Source organism: Pseudorasbora parva, chromosome 9 (genome assembly GCF_024679245.1).
Source record: "Pseudorasbora parva isolate DD20220531a chromosome 9, ASM2467924v1, whole genome shotgun sequence".
Taxonomy (NCBI): Eukaryota; Metazoa; Chordata; class Actinopteri; order Cypriniformes; family Gobionidae; genus Pseudorasbora; species Pseudorasbora parva.
The window spans coordinates 18,177,852-18,195,701 of NC_090180.1; the positions used below are offsets into that span (position 1 = coordinate 18,177,852).

The window sequence follows — 17,850 nt, forward strand, 5'->3', positions numbered from 1 at the left end:
TACAAAAGATTTGTATCTCAAATAAATGATGTTCTTTTGAACTTTCTATTCATTACAGAATCCAGATTTTTTGTGTGTCATTTTCCACAGAAATATTAAGCAGCTGTTTTTAACTTTCATAATAATAGGAAATGTTTCTTGAACAGCAAATCATCATATTAGAATGATTTCTGAAGGATCATTTGACGCTGAAGTAATGATGCTGAAAATACAGATTTGAATCACAGGAATAAATTATATTTTAAAATATTCAAATAGAAAACAGTCATGTGCTTACTGTATTTTGATCAAATAAATGTACCCTTGATGAGCATGAGACAAACCTTTGAACTTTTGTAGTGTAAGTATGTAGTGATTTATTCAAGATTCAAAAAGTTTCAGTGAAAACTGATAAAGCTCACAGGAACAGCCTACAAAGCTCCACAGATTTCCGCAGAACTGGAACAATCATCATTAATCATTAAAATCAACAAATCCTTAAAGATCCAAATTAACTCAACATGCCTAAAATGAAGCAACTTCTTTGAAAATAAGCTGGAGTAAATCTATCTTGTTTAAAGGATGTTTTGATCGTTTTAATAGAAAAAAGCAGTGAAACCATTGCTGTTTTGATGTTTACAGATGATATGACAAAATCAAATCCAAGGATTTAAATCATTCAGATTTTCATTTTTAATCAAGAGTGCACTGTGTCTTTAGACCCCGCAATACTAAAGCAACGATGACTAAAGCATGGAGAGTGTGTTTATATTAGTAGTGTGCTGCGTACTCAGTCCCTTCTTGTCCCCGACTCAACAGGACAAACTCTTTGACAATGTCCTTCATCCGTCGCTTGCTCACTTGTTCCCTGTGCGAGTAGTTAAACAGAAGAGATGAATATAAATTGTGTTTATAAAGTGCCTGTGTGGTGTTTTGGTGCTAATGTTAATGTGCTGGCCCTACCTGAGGATCTGCTGGCAGAATTGCTCTTTGTTCTCAGCGGTGAGATGTGAGCTGGGGAAGCCAGGAGGCAGAAGAGCCTCTCTGAGCCACAGAGACAGAACACTGGGACAGTTACGACTCACGGAGAACAAGACCTCCGCATAGTGATCAGCCAGACTGCTTGGACACTGACCCCCAATAGCCTGTGTTGGACAATGAAATTGGTCCTTACATGCTCTATACAATATATGCAGTATTTTATGACTACATATTTATATGTAACATTTCCATATGAGGTACTTGTTCCCAAAAGCACTTTCAAATTTTTTTAAAAACTTTAAAACTTTATTACTTTCAAACTTTAACACTTTCTTAACACTGGAATAATTTATTAAATTAATCATTAAATCTGCAGTACGTACATTTATTTTTTTGTTGGTTAAAAATCAGCCAAAATCAGTTTTTGTGCAAGTGTATAACCAGCAAGTATTCAAAATGATCTCTCTACATTAGCCCGATTCACATCGGTAAGCTTCTAATAAAGTGTTATTATTTGAGTGGATTTCCGTGGGAAATTCAAGCATGTCTTTGTGTCATGTCTGTATACATAAAGAAGGAGTCCGGCTAATAGTATCGCATGTGAAGATGCTGCAGGTGGCGGATCATTTATAGCCTTTTTTTCACAGCAGCTGGAATAATTAAACGTATAATTTTGATTGCGGATTGTAATCCAGAAAGGTCCAAACGACAATTATCGGTGACAAATGGAGATTCACCCGAAGTCAAAAGCAAAACTTAGACTGTACAGAAGTTAAAATCTACAGGTAACACTAATACACACTACATATACGTAGTCACAATGCTGATGTTGTTAACATGAACAATTTGAAAAAGTACAACAATAATAATAATTTGCACGGTTTGATGTGATGTGAGCTAAGCGATCGTTAGATTTAATCACCGTTGGTAGCATGATTTACTGAAATCAAGCGTATAGCATCAGTTCTGGCAGGTCATGTTAGTCAGACTCACATCAGCTGGCTGTCAGCTGATCATGTCTACCTAAAGGAATTACGGCGTCTATCACATCATACATATATAAGCTCCTTCAGTACTATCAGCAGCTACATTGATCAGTGTTTCTGAACAAATTGCTTGAGTGAATGAATGAATGATTCAAAAACTCACTCATAAGGAAAGTGAACTCTGTCAACTACTAGTGTAATGATGTAACTTGCAGGAAGAATGACAGAAATGTCAACCACTAATGCATAGCGAGTTTGTCTGAAACCTCTGATATCTATATGACTGAACTTCTGATGGAAACGTGCAGAAAGGTCTGACCTCCAGTAGGGTCTGAAGGAGCAGCTTGCCGTCATCCTGTAGCAGCTCCCTCACAGCAGGAACATCTTCACAATGAGAGATCAGCTCCGTCTGTGTCAAGAGAGCTCAGTACGGTTACTATACTCAAGGTTCTGTGGTGCAGAGTTGCTATATTACAATTACTAATGGTACAGAAAGAGTTTATTCATGTCATGTGGGCTGTATGTTGCACTACAGGCAGGGGTGGTAAGTAATGAAGTAAAAATACTTTGTTGCTTTACTTAAGTATTTTTTTTGGGGATCTGGACTTACTCTTACTCCACTACTATATTAAAGACAAAGTTTACTTTTTACTCCGATACATTTCCCCATGCCCGCTCCAAGTAATTATTACACTTGCTTTCCAAACCAATAAAAAGTGTGGTTTTCATATTGATAGCTAACGGTGTAAGACTTGGGGTTGTGTGTGTTTAAACCGTAAACTAGAAGCAGCAGAGAATCAAGCTAAGTAAGCAGGTTCTGTATGCTGTCGATCGGTCATGGATGATTCAGCCGGGGATGATAAAGCCGACTAGTCAGGTTTGCCACACTAACGTTAGCTCAGTGTTTCCCAAAATGTGTTATTTTGCCGAACATTATTTACTATGAAAACATCAGTAACACTGAACAATACAGGTGCACTAATATGCATTAATTCATGCCTAACTAATACACAAATAATCATGAGTTAATGTATGACTCATGAAGAACTAACCCATTGTACTAATGATTACAGCATCATCAACTTATGAATATTCTATGTGATTAATAGATTAAGTAATATATGAATTGCTAATAATTAAATATGACATAATTCATTCCCTAATAACATATTATATTAACAAATAATGTAAATGAATGTATTAATTACCACAATGGGTCAAAGCCATGCATTTCGACTCCCAGTTTTCTGCTTTAATTAATCACTAGATAAAAATTTGCAAAGGTATCATTATGTTATGACTTTACTTGTTGAGGCACATGACTTTTAACTAATTGTTAAGTAATATGTCACTGTGGTTATGGCTTTTGAATTAATTTTGAATTAGATAATAGTATCTTGCACATCTTCTGTTTGATGCAGCTAATGTAACGTCTATTGCAAGTTCAACCCTTACTGCATTAAGGTGCTTTATTGTCTCTTATGATTGGAAATCGAACAAATTCTTAATTACAATATCTAATCTTATCATTTGTTCAATTAAAGCATTGCATATCACTCCCAAAACAATTTATATGCTTAATTATTGATATTTACAGTTAATTTGAATATTTACTTTTTACTTTCGGTACCTGAGTAGGCTTTAAATCGGATACTTTTTTACTTTTACTCAAGTGATGTTTGAATGGAGGACTTTATACTTTTACTGGAGTAATTGTTTTATTTAGGTTTATACTGTATGCTTTTACTCGAGTATAACTTTTGAGTACTTTTACCACCCCTGAGCTCTTGGAACATGTTAAACGTGCTGTACTGTACTTACAAACAGCAGACAGGTTGCTTTCAGTGTTGGAGTTTCAGGGAATTTGAATGACAAGATTCCTACATACACATAGACAGTTAATGGATAATTGAATAAATGTTGAGCATTGTTAATAAGCTTGCTGAAGGGACCCTCACCACAGTAGAATACAGCTTTGATATCAAGACGGTCTGAAAGATAAAGCTCAGACTTTCTTTTCAAAACCTGCAAAGACATCAGAGAAAACCTTATTTAAAAAAAAACTTATTTAAAAAAGAACATGAGAAACTACTTTAAAGCCACAATATGTAATTTTTCACTGCTAGAGGTCGCTTATTCAAAACAAAGGTGTTGCTTGATGATGCCTTGATTTCGCAGAGCTTTTATTATGCCGCAGACGAGCGCTTATGCTTCTTCCAGTCATGCGTATGTGGGGTAACGCAGCTACGAGTGTGTTGAAAGTTGTTATACTGCTACTCAGTGCGTTCTCTCGGCGGCTACTATGAGATTATGTTGCACACTGCAGTAAGACAGATCGAAATTAGGCATGTAAATGCCTACATAAACTGGTAGGTGAAATCACCTCAAAGAATGTTCAGGCCTTCAAGAAGAGACTAAACAAACACCTACTCAGCTGAAAAACTGTAATCTCCTGATGCTTAATGTCACTTATCCTATATATCTAGTCCTTAGCAGCTGCAGATCACAATAGGCTCTCGGAACATGAACTGTTAATGCCTTTATCTGCATAAGCTTAAATAAAATAAATTAAATTAAATAAAAAAACATGGTACTGGCTGTAAATCAAGAAAACAAGATTTAAACAATAAGACTGTGTTGAGCTATATAACAATGATTCATTTTTAATAAAACACATAATATTTTAAAGCGTCTTTGGTATTTCTATGGTTTCTACAAAATAAAACAAAACTGAAAACGAGGGTAACACGAATATAATGTCATTGAAAGGTGATGCACAGACACGGTCTGTATTCTGGTTAAAATGGCTAATTTCTCTCGATTTAAACATTCTTGGATACATTTGGGATAATGTAAGTACACAAGTCAACAAAATATGACATTGTTCTAGTAGTTTTGGCATATTTTAATCCAAAACTATTACATATTGTGCCTTTAAGTGTGTTATTTATTTATTTATTTTAGAATGTTCATTTTGAACAATGAAAATGTATATAAAATATTTAATCTGTGTAAATCTATGTAAATATGTAGACTATTGTCTAAAGTCTGTAGTCTATGGCAAAAATAAAGAGCACAGACCTGAGCATGAAGCTGCATAAATGACTCCACCACATCTGGATGATCTCTGGAGCCTACAACATTTCCATAGGGTTAGAATGACTAATAAGTCAAACGTTTGTAGGCCAAAATGCGGAACAGAGTTAACATTTTATCACTTTCGGTTCCATCATTCCATTTTGAAGCTGTAACGTGTCTACACTGTATTTTTTTGTTTGTTGGTTTAACTTAAAAAAAGTAAGTAACCTGGTTGCCTTAATATTTATAGTTTATTGAAATTAAATTTTTTAAATGATACAATGAAGGAAATCGGTTTAATAAATAGGAACTCAAAATATTACTTTATCTGAACCACATATAAAATATGATAAATCATGAAAAAGCACAATTTGGCATGTTTCACTGCGTCATCAGAAATAAAACACACACAATTACCCAATATTCTTACAAAATCGTTTAATAATATTTGAATAAACGTTGTCGATTCTCAAAAACGTTCATTGTTTTAACTCAAATTTTAAATTTCAATGAACTCGAACTTTTAAGACAACCAGGTAAATCATTTTTTAAATAATTTTTTACAGTGTAGAAAAGGGGTTTGCTAACAAGTGGCTAAATGGAACTACAGAGGGTGTCAAGGAGATTAAAGGTGCACGATGGAACTTTCCGTCCACTGGAGGGCGCCTATTCAAAACAAATGCGTAGTTTGATGACGCAACATGTGAGCGCAGCATCTTGGGAGATGTGGTCTTCTCATCACAGCCGGTGGAAAATAGGACTCAGGCAGAAATCACGTTCATGCATGCGGTTATTAACATTACTGTAGTCTAAAGCAGAGCAGGACCGAGTGTTGTAGACCTGAGCACAGCTGCTGGAGCGATTGTTAAACAAATACCCGCCTCGCGAATACCGGGACTTTTATTATGAAGGGACGGGAGACAGTCGCCGTTGGCCTGCACTGACCAGCTCTTCCGGTTATGATTTTAAAGGGTAATGGAGCTCTGTTTATCATATTAGATGCATTTAATTGTGTTTAAATCGATGTTATGACGTTACTCCGTGCGTTCACGTGTTCACACTGCTAAGAGTAAAGCGCTCCTGCGAAATAAAAGCCGGCGACTCTGTCAAATGCAATGCTGAAACGTCCCTGTCCTTAGTTAAAATCGCAATTTTCTCACAATTTACAAATAGTTGGAAACATCTGGGATATTGTAAGAACTCAACTGAACAAAATATATAACACTGGCCTAGTGGTTTTTGGATATTTTACTGCAAAAATACTACATAGTGCACCTTTAAATGACATCATGTCCGATTTTAAAGCCTTTTTATGCTTATAATTGTGCTTCAATTTGATTGTTTTTAAATGAAACCTTCTTGAAAAAAGTGTTTTGAGATAAAAACGGAAAGATTTGTCGAAAGCTTAGTGATGTTGAATTCATGGGATCGTGATGTAGTCCGTTCACAGCCTACCTTTGCTTTTTAATTCTGGCGACTGCATTTATGCTTAAAAATTATCTTGATGGACAAAACATGCAAGTACCATAAACTTTTGTTGATTACAGAGCTTGTTTTTTGCGACAATCCAAAAGCCTATGGGAAAATCCTATTGGGTTTTTCTCAAAGGAACCAGTGTGATGCTAACTGCCGATTGGCCTACAAAGTGACGTCTTACCTGCACGACATACCTCTTATAACAATAATTGTAAAATTTTGCAAATCTCTATGTTGATTCTTTTATTTGCTTTGCTAGCCAACAAAAGTGACTGATTACTGAGATAAAGAGAGTAAAATGCTGGTCATGTGACATGGCAGCCACCAAGCGCTTTCTAAGCCAGTTATGTACAACTTTTTAATAATATTTGTCAAGTGTACTATTAATTTCTTTAGGGGTAAAACATTTTATAGTGGAAAAAGTTATTGTATATACCTTTAAAAAGGAAAATGTTTAATTCTGTCATCATTAACCCTCCTATCAGTCCAAACCTGTATGACTTTCCTTTGTCTAACACAAAGAAAATATACTAAAGAATGTTTTAACTGTTTTTGTCCATATAATGTCCAAAACAAACTCCTATTGACTTTCATTGTAAGGACAAAATAACACCTTTTCAAACACTTTTATGGGCAGCAGAAGAAAGAAAGTAATAGAGGTTTGTCGAAAGCTTAGTGATGGAGATGTTGAAGTCATGTAGTTTGTTAATAGCTTATATTTTACTTTTAAATTTACTTTTTACTTCTAGTGAATATTGAGGATTTAAAATTCATAAAAGCTGGCTGTGTCCGAAATCGCATACTCTCTGAGAAGGTACTTATTTTAAATAAGTAATTATTTTGTGACCGATAAAAAAACTATTCACAATTCTCTATCCCAATTTCTAAAACTATTAGCCTAATATAAAGTAAAAACATTATTAAATACAAGTAACAGTAGTTGTCAGGTACTAGGATACATGGATCCAATATACTTATACTCCTTTACCAATATACTTATTACACATGCATTTTCTTTCTCTACTATTTACATTCACTTAAGCCGGGGACATACTTAATGACTAGCTGAGACATTCTAAGACTGAACTAAAAAAAATACCAAATTATTTTAAATGCTGACTGTAAACACAGACTAAATGCAACTGGCTCAAACCCAGTGCATTTGGGAATGATCAGTCGTAAGTATCAAATTACATTCATAATCGGCCTTACAAGCATTAAATGTTTGCCTGCCTTTAAGCCATAATCGACTGTTCACAACGATGCTTGCAGAGACTGCCGTTTTGACAGTTTTGTGTGAATTTGTCCGTTCAAGCGCAAGAGAAAGATAAAATTTTAAACTCAAATGGGAAAGACAACTCAATTCATCATTTGTCAGGGCGCGTGCTTCGGATGTTAGTAGTAACAAATAACTAATAACGAGTAATTAATTGAGTTTCCTTTCACGTCTTCTTGCACTTGAATATTTAAATGTACAAGATTTAAACTTTCGTGAATATGCAGGACTGGCCCATCAACTGTCCTGAGCGTCGTAGACATTTGTTCATGCTTTCACAATATTGTATTGTTAGAATTCATAAAAATGTTACCACCCAACTACCAATTGACAGTTTCATATACTCGCTAACGCTGATTTTTACTTGTAATTGGCACGTTCATTTTTAACCCTGTCAATATAGTATGACTGTTTGTAGTATAGATATTATGATCTTGTCATTGTCATGTGATCTACCAGCGTCAGTTGCCATTTCACTGCCATTCACAAATCAATTCTCATGGCCTAATGAGATAGTAGGGTGTCCATTGGATGTTCATTTCGGAATCTCGGCAGAAGTAGTAGGTCATCCGGGTACTTTTTGCCTACTCTTTTATGAATACTGTGAATTAGGACATACTACTCTTGTCACATAAGGTTTTTCACCAACTTTATAGTAGTAAAGTATGCGATTTCTGATGTAGCCATTGTGTTTGTTTGTGAAGATTATCACAATGAACTCGATAAAAATCTTTTGTTGATCACAGAGCTCATTTTCCAGAAGCCAATGGAAAATTCCTACTGGGTTTTTGTCAAGGGAACCAGGGTGATGCTAACTTCCAGATTGGTCTACAAAAATGTGTCATCACAGCAGCAATCTATCGATTGGTTACTTTAAATACAGACCTCAGAACTCATTCTTGACATATTGATAGTAACTCTAATGTCTTACCTAGCTGAAAAATGGACATGGTGATGTTGGTAATCAGCTCTAAAAGCCCAGAGATTGGAGACAAAAAATCCTTCTCACAGCCAAAAATGTGAACTAACTAAGGAAGGAAATGTGAAAGGCATAAACACATTATGACACAACTTATCCAGCAAACACAAAAATGATTTGTTGTATGTGAAGTAGAACATGTCTTTACTTGTCGTGTGAGGTCTAAAGCCGAGGCTTGTGGGTAAGCGCTGAATATCTGCCCAATGAGCTCACAGAGCTGAGTCACCAGTGGTGCAAAGTCATGGATAAGGGTCTTCAGTGATTTCTCAAAGACAGCACACACTGCCTGAGTTGAGGTGAGAGAAAAGTGAATCTTCCATATTTTCACACATACACACAAACACACCCACGTTCACCTGCACTGACCTCTACCACCTCAGGTTCATTCAGCCACTTGTTGAGAACAGTCTGGATTAAAGGGAAGGCCTGCTGCAGGACAACCACCACCTGAGAAATGACCAGAACTGCTGTCAAACCACACATACTGTTGTTGAGTGTTCATTTTACAGGTCTGTTTAAATCAAGCATGCTTGCTAATGAACAAAACTGATTGGAGGTTGAGCCGTGATATGTTGTTGTACCGGGTTGTTGTGCGGCAGTGTTTGGACAGCCCTCATCACTTCCAATCTTTCACTTTGCTTGTTTAGGTCAAATGTAGAGAAGAGATTAGACAGCAGGCCAAGGATGTGGACAGTAGGAAGCTTATTAGCAGAGCTGGGCTGCATCAAAGGGAGAAAAACAAACTGCTTTTTTGTCTGAGTGCAGTTACATTTTGTACATGTAGAAGATCTGCAAAGTTTTGAAGATGAAAGTAACTAGAGTTATTGTCTCCCAAAAGAAAGAACCCATTCTGAACTGCCTGAAACGAGTTGTCAGAAATCCGTCTTAATTCAGACACATTTCACAATTAGTTCATACGCAATAAATATAAATATACTCCTAAATATACTCAATGACCCGTCCTAAATAAACCCGTCTCTTGCGTGATACTCAGAAATGTTGAATATTCCGATCTAATATGATTTCTGACCTGTAAGGTTTCCAGAATAATAATCATACACTGTTTGATAACAGGCCAGAGGAGAACTGGCACCCCGACTGAGTCTGGTTTCTCCCAAGGTTTATTTTTCTCCATCATGCCCTGATAGAGTTTTTGGTTCCTTGCCACTGTCGCCTTTGGCTTGGCTTGCTCAGTTGAGGACACTAAAACTATAACACTAAAATTATGATCCAAGTTATTCAACTAAATATACAAATAAACTAAATTAATTAGGTCTTATTTAATTCTATATACTATAATACTAATCTGCCAACATTGTCGCTATGTGATAAATTAAAATAGGCTGATAACATCACTGTTTTCTCCAGAACGACTGTACAGCCAAATCAAAATTTGTTCCGATATTGTTCTGTTTAACACTGTGAAGCTTCTTTGAAAATATCATCATTGTAAAAGCGCTATATAAATAAAGTTGATTGATTGATTGATTGATTGATTGATTGATTGATTGATTGATACACAAACCAACGTAGGTTTGTAACAAATTTGCATAATGCCAAGTCTACATTGGCTGCCTGTGAACATCTACTTTGACCCACCCTCAAATAGGCCTAAAATAGTTCATGTTGTTGAGCTAAAACAACACAAATGTCTTAATTGAATGGACAAAAAAAAACTTTTTCAAATAATTTTCTGTTGTGTGCCACCCAACTCAGTCATACATGTTTGGAATGACATTTATATTTAATATACTATACAAATACATTTTCTCTTTAGGTTTCGGATGACTCTAATAGCATGTGAATCAAGTATACATTGACATTATTGCACCTCACCAGCTCATTGGCCAGTTTCTCCAGCTGTTGGATGTGGGGAGTGACCAGAGACAGGAGCTTCCCCAGAATCTCTTCACTGGGCAGGGCTGAGAGCAGGAAACCCAGTGCCTGCATTATCCACATGCACTGCGGGCTCTGAACAGAAGACTTACTCTCAATCCTACTGTGATATAACTTTTAAGTATGGTATAGAGTTAAAGCTTGGTGAAATTTTAGATATGCAATCTGAACAACCAAAGAAAAAAAACAAAACTAGACTTCTGTAAGTCAAAGTGGTCAACAGAAAAGGCACACAACGTTAACGGTCAAGATTGATAAACCACAGGAAATAAATGGAAAAGGCCCTAATGCAGATCATTTTTTTAAAATGTGTTGAATAAAATCTATATATCAGCCAGAGCTCAACGAACACTCAGAAATAAAGTGCTGAGATTATAAAACACACACACACACACACATATACACACACACACACACGTCTCGTTCACTATCTTTGTGGGGACTTTCCATAGACATAATGGTTTTTATACCATACAAACTGTACATTCTATCCCCCTACACTGCCCCCAGACCCTAAACCTACCCATCACAGGAAACCTTCTGCATTTTTACTTTCTCCAAAAAACAAAAAAAAACGTTTGAAATTTTAAAAAGTGGGGACCGCTGGCTGGTCCCCACAATATAGGTAATCTCAGGTCTTACTATCCTTATGGGGAGCTTTGGTCCCCACAATGTAATATAAATAAAGGACACACACACACACACACACACACACACACACACACACACACACACACACACACACACACACACACACACACACACACACACACACACACACACACACACACACACACACACACACACACACACACACACACACACACACGTTTGGTTTCCATGTTTTATAACTTTCCATGGACACAATGATTTCTATCCTCTAACCTTAACCCTGAACACAACCCTCTCAGAAAACATTCTGCACATTTTAAGCATTTATAAGCATTAATAAACTAGTTTGCTCATTGGGACCAAAAAATATAAGTTCCAAATTAAGTTCCAAAGGTTTGCATTTTTTGCATTTAAACAAATAATGGCGAAATCTAAAATAAATCTAAATAATATCTAAATGATTTAAAATCTTCAGGGAAATTGGTGGTAACTCTTACTCTTCCCAGTCAAAAATGTCTGTGAATAGCTAAGGTGTGACTCATTTTCAAAAAGCCTAGGAGGGTTAAGCGTTATACAATGTATTCATGATTGTTATTAGTGTAATGGGTCCTGCATACTGTGCGATTTTTCAAAATCCTTTGCGAATGTCCCTTGTCAGACTGTACGAACATGATCCCCGATGTAAGCCATGTCACACTGTAAGATCTCAGTTGGCATTAATGTCAGACTGCAGGATAGTGAAGGCGCGCTAAAAACGGACGCGAGCAAGAAAACTCGTCCGGAGTTTTATATCATCAATGAATGACGCGTTCGGTGACAGTGAGCTGCATTATACGCGGGACTGAAATGCTGGCTACAAAGAAATCTCTAGCTCTCGTTTTGGTCATAGTTTGTCTTGAAAGACTGAGATATTTGACTGTCGTCGTAGGAGAAGTCACACTGCAGGATTGTGTGCCAAATCTTCTGAAACTGCCAGAATTTCGTCTGAGGTAAAATTTGATCGCAGCGCTCATTAATTGGCTGCCGGTGAACATGTCAAACTAACGACCAAAGACGTCAGATTTTAGCCTAGGATCAGAGGAATCTTTTAGGATTTGCTAAATTTGTCTGAGACGGCCAAATCGTGGCCAAAATCGCACAGTGTGCATGCGGCTTAAGTTACAGTTACAGTGTTACCAAAACTAATCAAACACAAATGGCTTGGACTTACTTTATGGATCTCTTTGGCAAGTACTGCCTGAAACCCAAAACACCACAGTGAGTTTAGTACATTACTCAATGACACAGTGGTACAGAGGTACTTCTAGGCGAAAGGTTTTTTAAAACCTGTGAGACGGCCATGATGTCATTGGCATGAAGGTGGAGGTCATGCCGACACTCTCGGCAGATTCTCTTCAGAGCTGAGACACAAGACACGGACAGATCGGGGTTGGACAGACCATGCAAGACCACAGGGAGGACACTCGCCAACATGAGCGAATGATCGGCCAGCCACTCAGCCAAAGAGCCTACAAGAAATGATGACAGCATAAGTCAGTTACTTTCAACCCTAGGAATTGAACTTGAACAGACATGAAAACAACTTTCACCTAGGGGTGTAACAATATATCGTGTCACAATATATTGCAATACAAACATGCATATCTACAATAAATATGTATTTAATCGTGACATGAGGGTAACAATACACCCTTATATAATGGCATAAATAACAACAACAGAAATAATCATTATTATTTAATAAATAAAACAACAATCTGTATGTGTTTATTTCTGTAGTTTAAAGATCATTTCATCATTCTGTGTATTGGTTATCACATTCGCCAGGGGATTAGAAACGGTTCAGTTTTTGCAGGATGCAATCGACAACCCATTGAAATTCATTAAACAAAAAACAACTGAATAAACAGCATCTATTATCGCAATTGCTCGCCATACTAACTATTAAAACACAAAAGGATGCAGGTATTTTTCTCAGCATCTGACATCACCGTTTTGTTTTATTTTTAAGGTTATATTTGTACTCATTTACAAATGAATTAGTATACCTATGGTGAACATGATGGTCTCAGCCAGCTGAATATTGTTGGCTGTAATCAGAGGAATCAGACCGATCAGGCCTGGAATGACGTCTGAGTAACTGACATCTACTGTCTCAGCAATGGACTGAAAACCAAACAGCAGTGCCTCTATATCCTCCACGGGAGAGAGGGAGAAAACATAGGCATATTGTTCATTATCATACATGACATTTATATTATATAGACGCAAGACAATAGTGTAACATTAGGACTGACTTGCCATGAGGAGAGCCGTGTTGTGTCCGTCAGCAGTGTGCCTAGTTTATCATACAGGTTTCTGAGGAGCTCTGGGCCCAGCAGCTCATACACATACATCAGAGTATCAGAGATGTCAACCCTGAGATCCAATTAAACATGCTTATTAGTGCACTTACATTATGATGCAAATTAAAAATAAATGAAGACTGAATGGATCTCAAAGTGTTTATAAGCAGATCGCTTTGAAATATCAGTGGTTTTTGTAAGGGCATCAGTGAATACAGCCCTGTATCAACTGCTTGTAAACACAAACATCTAATCAGCCAATCACATGGCAGCAACTCAATGGATTTAGGCATGGGTTGCAGCCAGAAACTTCCGAGGTAGGAAGGCATCAAGGCACGTCCGAATCCAATGTTAGCTTCACTTCCTGTCTCCTGAGACACCTTCATCTGATCGATTTTTGAAGGCAGCATAGATGTATTCTTCGCTGCCTTTGATATCCCAAAATCCGCTGCGTTCAATACAGTGACAGTTGAGCTAGAGAAATAAAGATGGCATCTGAAAATCGTGGTTGGTGGTCAGTTTGTGTGTAAATGCACACGTTTGACCAAATTTGTCTACTTCTGGTGTAATTTCTAGTGAGAAATTACAACTGTAATTAAATATTTGCTTAATTCCAATGATTGCTCTATTTTTCAGTAGATCATTAAATGCTTCATCTTTTTCGTGAGGTTGTGCGCTTATGCTCCCTGCAACTGCTTGCAAATCGTGCACTTGTTGCAGCGAGGCAACAAGGCAGCTCCCCAAGTTTTGGGATGCAGCCATGGTCAAGACGATCAGATAAAAATTGAGCATCAGAATGGGGTATAAAAGTGATTTAAGAGACTTGGCATGATTGTTGATGACAGACGGGCTGGTCCAAGTATTTCAGAAAATGTGGATCTACTGGGATTTTCCCACACAACCATCTCTAGGGTTTACAGAGAATGGTCCTAAAAATGAGAAAATATTCAGTGAGCGGCAAGTTCTGTGGGCGAAAATGCAATATTGATGCCAGAGCTCAGAGGAGAATATCCAAGCTGATAGAAAGGCAACAGTAAATAAAATTACTTGTTGCAAACAAGGTCGGCAGAAAAGCACCTCTGAATGCACAACACGTTGAACCTTGAAGCCGATGAGCTCTGATTAAATATTTTATTTATCCTATAGAAAACAATAAGAGAAGAAGTTTGAATACTATAAAAGCCAGATGTGTTTTGAAGGCCTTCAGCCTACATGACTGTGAGAGAAGTCACACCGGAAAGAATGGGATTTTAGAAGTTGCTCATTTGGTTCAGATGGCCTTCAACATGTTCTCTGGATAAAAAATAATGAGGCGAAAACACTGAATAATAACTTTGCGGGAAAATCAAAATGTTTTTTGACTAGTTGGCAGTTGGACACCCTTACAAAGAGAACAGGCTAGCCAATTAATGAAGTAACTGTGGCAAAAGTGTTGATGAGATTCTAGGAAGAGAAAAGGGAGAGCACCTGCAAATGAGATCATTGGTTAAAATTGTATAAAAATGTGAGTTGCGAGCGAAATGTTAAGATGTCCTGCAGGCATCTTGGCTTTCTTGCTTTGTCCAATAAAGTCTTATTTTGACTTCTGGAACTCTGCATCTCGAGCATTACTTTTGCAAGATTGAGAAAACTTTTCTCCATGACAGAAAATGACAGCAGCAGCAGAAGACATACCAGTGCCTCTACAATGGTGTGGCTACAATTCATACGGACTCAAATGTTGCCTTGTCTGATGAGTCTTGATTTCTGCTGCGTCATTGAGATGGTAGCGACAGAATCTGACGTAAACATCATGAAAGCATGGATCCATCCTGCCTTGTATCACCGGTTCAGGCTGGTGGTTATTTAATTGTGCGTGTGATATTTTCTTGGCACACTTTGGGCCTCTTAGTACCAGTTGAGCATCTTAAACGCCACAGCTGAGCCTACCTGAGTATTGTTGCTGACTATGTCAACATCTTTATGACCACAGTGCTTCCATCTTCTGATGGCTACTTCCGCCAGGATAACGCACCATGTGACAAAGTTCAAATCATCTTGAACATGAGCTCACTAAACTCAAACGGCCTCCACAGTCACCAGATCTCAATCCAATAGAGCAGCTCTGGGATGTGGAGGAACGGGAGATTCTTATCATTGATGTTCAGCTGACAAATCTGCAGCAACTGCAGCATCATATCAATATGGACCAAAATCTCTGAGGAATGTTTCCAACACCTTTTTGAATCTATGCCACAAAGAATAAGCGCAGTTTTGAAGGCAAAAGAGGCTCCAGGGTCTACCAAAATAAAGTGGCCAGTGAGAGTATGCTACATTTTTAATATATTTAAAAATATATCCTATGAGGAAACATTTATAATGAAAGTAAATGGTCATTTTTTTGGATGATTTAAAAGCAGAAATTTTATTTTTTAAAAGCACTTACAATAAATCTTATTTTAAAATCTTATTTGAGTTGTAAAACTATATTTTTTTGTCATTTTTACACTAAAATGATGGTAACATGTATATTGTTATTGTGTTATAGTGTATTGTCAAGATGATTTTTGGTGTAAAAAAAACAAGGCTTTTAAAAAATTCATTAAAAATTTACGGATTTGCCAAATTCACTTCCATTATAAGTGTCTCACTGCAACCCTGATTTTTTAAAAAAAAGAAAAATAATTATAATAAACATATAAATAATTGTGCATTTTGGACAAAAAATCTAGTTTAACCTGTAGGTCCTGAACTGCTCTTTGTCATCTGCGGACCATGTGGCGTAGTCCTCATCTCTGGGAAAACAGGCCTTCTGCAGCAGAACATCCACCAACTGGAAGTACACAGGTCTGTAGATTTGTAGATAGTGTGTCTGCCTCTCAGCATCCAATGATGTCATCTCATCCTAAAACAAGCAGCCGATATGACTCAAAACCTCTTATCTGCTCAAGTAAAAGCAATAGTAGTTGGCGCCACACTTGAGTGATTTTTCTGGGTGGACCTGCTGTACCTGTAGGGTGTACCAGAATGTGAGTGTGAGAGAGCTGGACGTCTCATCAACAGGGTAATGTCCAGGTGTACTAGTGCAGGATATAATCATGCTCACTAGAGCCTGAAAGCCCTGCCAGTGATCCACCTGCTCCAGAAGAGTCCTGTAGGGTTGAGAGGGACAAAAAAAGGTAAAAGAGTTTTCATCAAACAGACAAGGGCAGTCAAATGATGAATAGGCCCATCTGAGGTCATATAAGACTTTTATTAATAGGAGATTAATGATGCATATAAGTCATTATATCCAACCTGCAATGCGTTTCTCCCAGAGCTACAGCAATGCGACAGATTCCATGAGATGTCTCCATGTCTCCATCCTGCGCCGCCTTCTTTAGCTGCTCCTGAAGACCCAGAACCTGAGGAACAACCTTCAGCAGACTGTCTGCAAACCTCCACATCAACAAACACAGAGTAATAATTAGGAATGCACAATACCATTTTTTATTGAGTATGAGTAGCAATACTTTTTTTCTGGTAATCACCGATATCTATACCTATACATTTAATCATTTATTTTTATTTTCCCCCCTTTTTTTGGTGATGTGGCAGTTTTCCAAGCACAAAATATGTAAAGCACCTGTTATGTAGGACAGCTTTATTATTACGAATTGAAAAATTATTTCAAATGAAAAAAATAAATATTTTATGTGCTTATCACAAACTTAAAACACAAATATCAGTGTCCAATAACCTGGCATAATTACCATTGTCATAATCATTTTTTTAAAGCATGCAGTTCGCAATGTGTGGGTTGTTGTCATTAATTCAGAAGTATTTCCACATCCCTGAGGCTGACATTGTGTCTGCTGCCACCGATGTCTCTGTGCACAGAGAACTCTGTCAGTTACGTCACGTGAGGTATCAGTATTTGGTATCGGGGGTATTTTTACGAGTACAAGTACAAGTACATGAGCTTGGTATTGGGCCTGATACCGATACTAGTATCGGTGCATCCCTACATTCCCTAGTATTAATATATTTTTATGGTCAACCTTCTGTGCATCACAACCCAGCTGGCATTCAACTGACATTAAACGTTTAAATGTAGTTGAAATAATGTCAGTTTATGAAAAAACATTGTTTCAACGTCAAAACAACGTTGAACACCAAATAGTTGAATTGGTGTTGTTAACTCACTAAGAATTCAACATAGAAATATCAACAAGTTTTGAGTTGTACGTCAAATCAACATTATTTTTACAACCATGACTTTTA

At 37.1% G+C, this 17,850-nt stretch overlaps 1 protein-coding gene across 1 annotated transcript in view; it reads right to left on the reverse strand.

Annotated features, from left to right (window-relative positions):
• Positions 1-256: 256 nt before the first annotated feature.
• Positions 257-17,850, reverse strand: part of ipo13a (importin 13a) — a 33,076-nt gene continuing 15,482 nt past the window's right edge. The window contains exons 4-21 of the mRNA XM_067454223.1: positions 16,885-17,025; positions 16,598-16,739; positions 16,326-16,492; positions 13,561-13,681; positions 13,312-13,459; positions 12,590-12,771; positions 12,474-12,500; positions 10,592-10,726; positions 9,337-9,474; positions 9,122-9,202; positions 8,904-9,041; positions 8,708-8,804; positions 5,028-5,080; positions 3,905-3,971; positions 3,768-3,826; positions 2,266-2,355; positions 943-1,124; positions 257-847 (exon numbers count right to left, since the gene is read on the reverse strand). Coding sequence (XP_067310324.1) covers positions 751-847; positions 943-1,124; positions 2,266-2,355; positions 3,768-3,826; positions 3,905-3,971; positions 5,028-5,080; positions 8,708-8,804; positions 8,904-9,041; positions 9,122-9,202; positions 9,337-9,474; positions 10,592-10,726; positions 12,474-12,500; positions 12,590-12,771; positions 13,312-13,459; positions 13,561-13,681; positions 16,326-16,492; positions 16,598-16,739; positions 16,885-17,025 — 2,065 coding nt within the window. The 3' untranslated portion in view covers positions 257-750. The remainder of the gene's footprint in view (positions 848-942; positions 1,125-2,265; positions 2,356-3,767; positions 3,827-3,904; positions 3,972-5,027; positions 5,081-8,707; positions 8,805-8,903; positions 9,042-9,121; positions 9,203-9,336; positions 9,475-10,591; positions 10,727-12,473; positions 12,501-12,589; positions 12,772-13,311; positions 13,460-13,560; positions 13,682-16,325; positions 16,493-16,597; positions 16,740-16,884; positions 17,026-17,850) is intronic.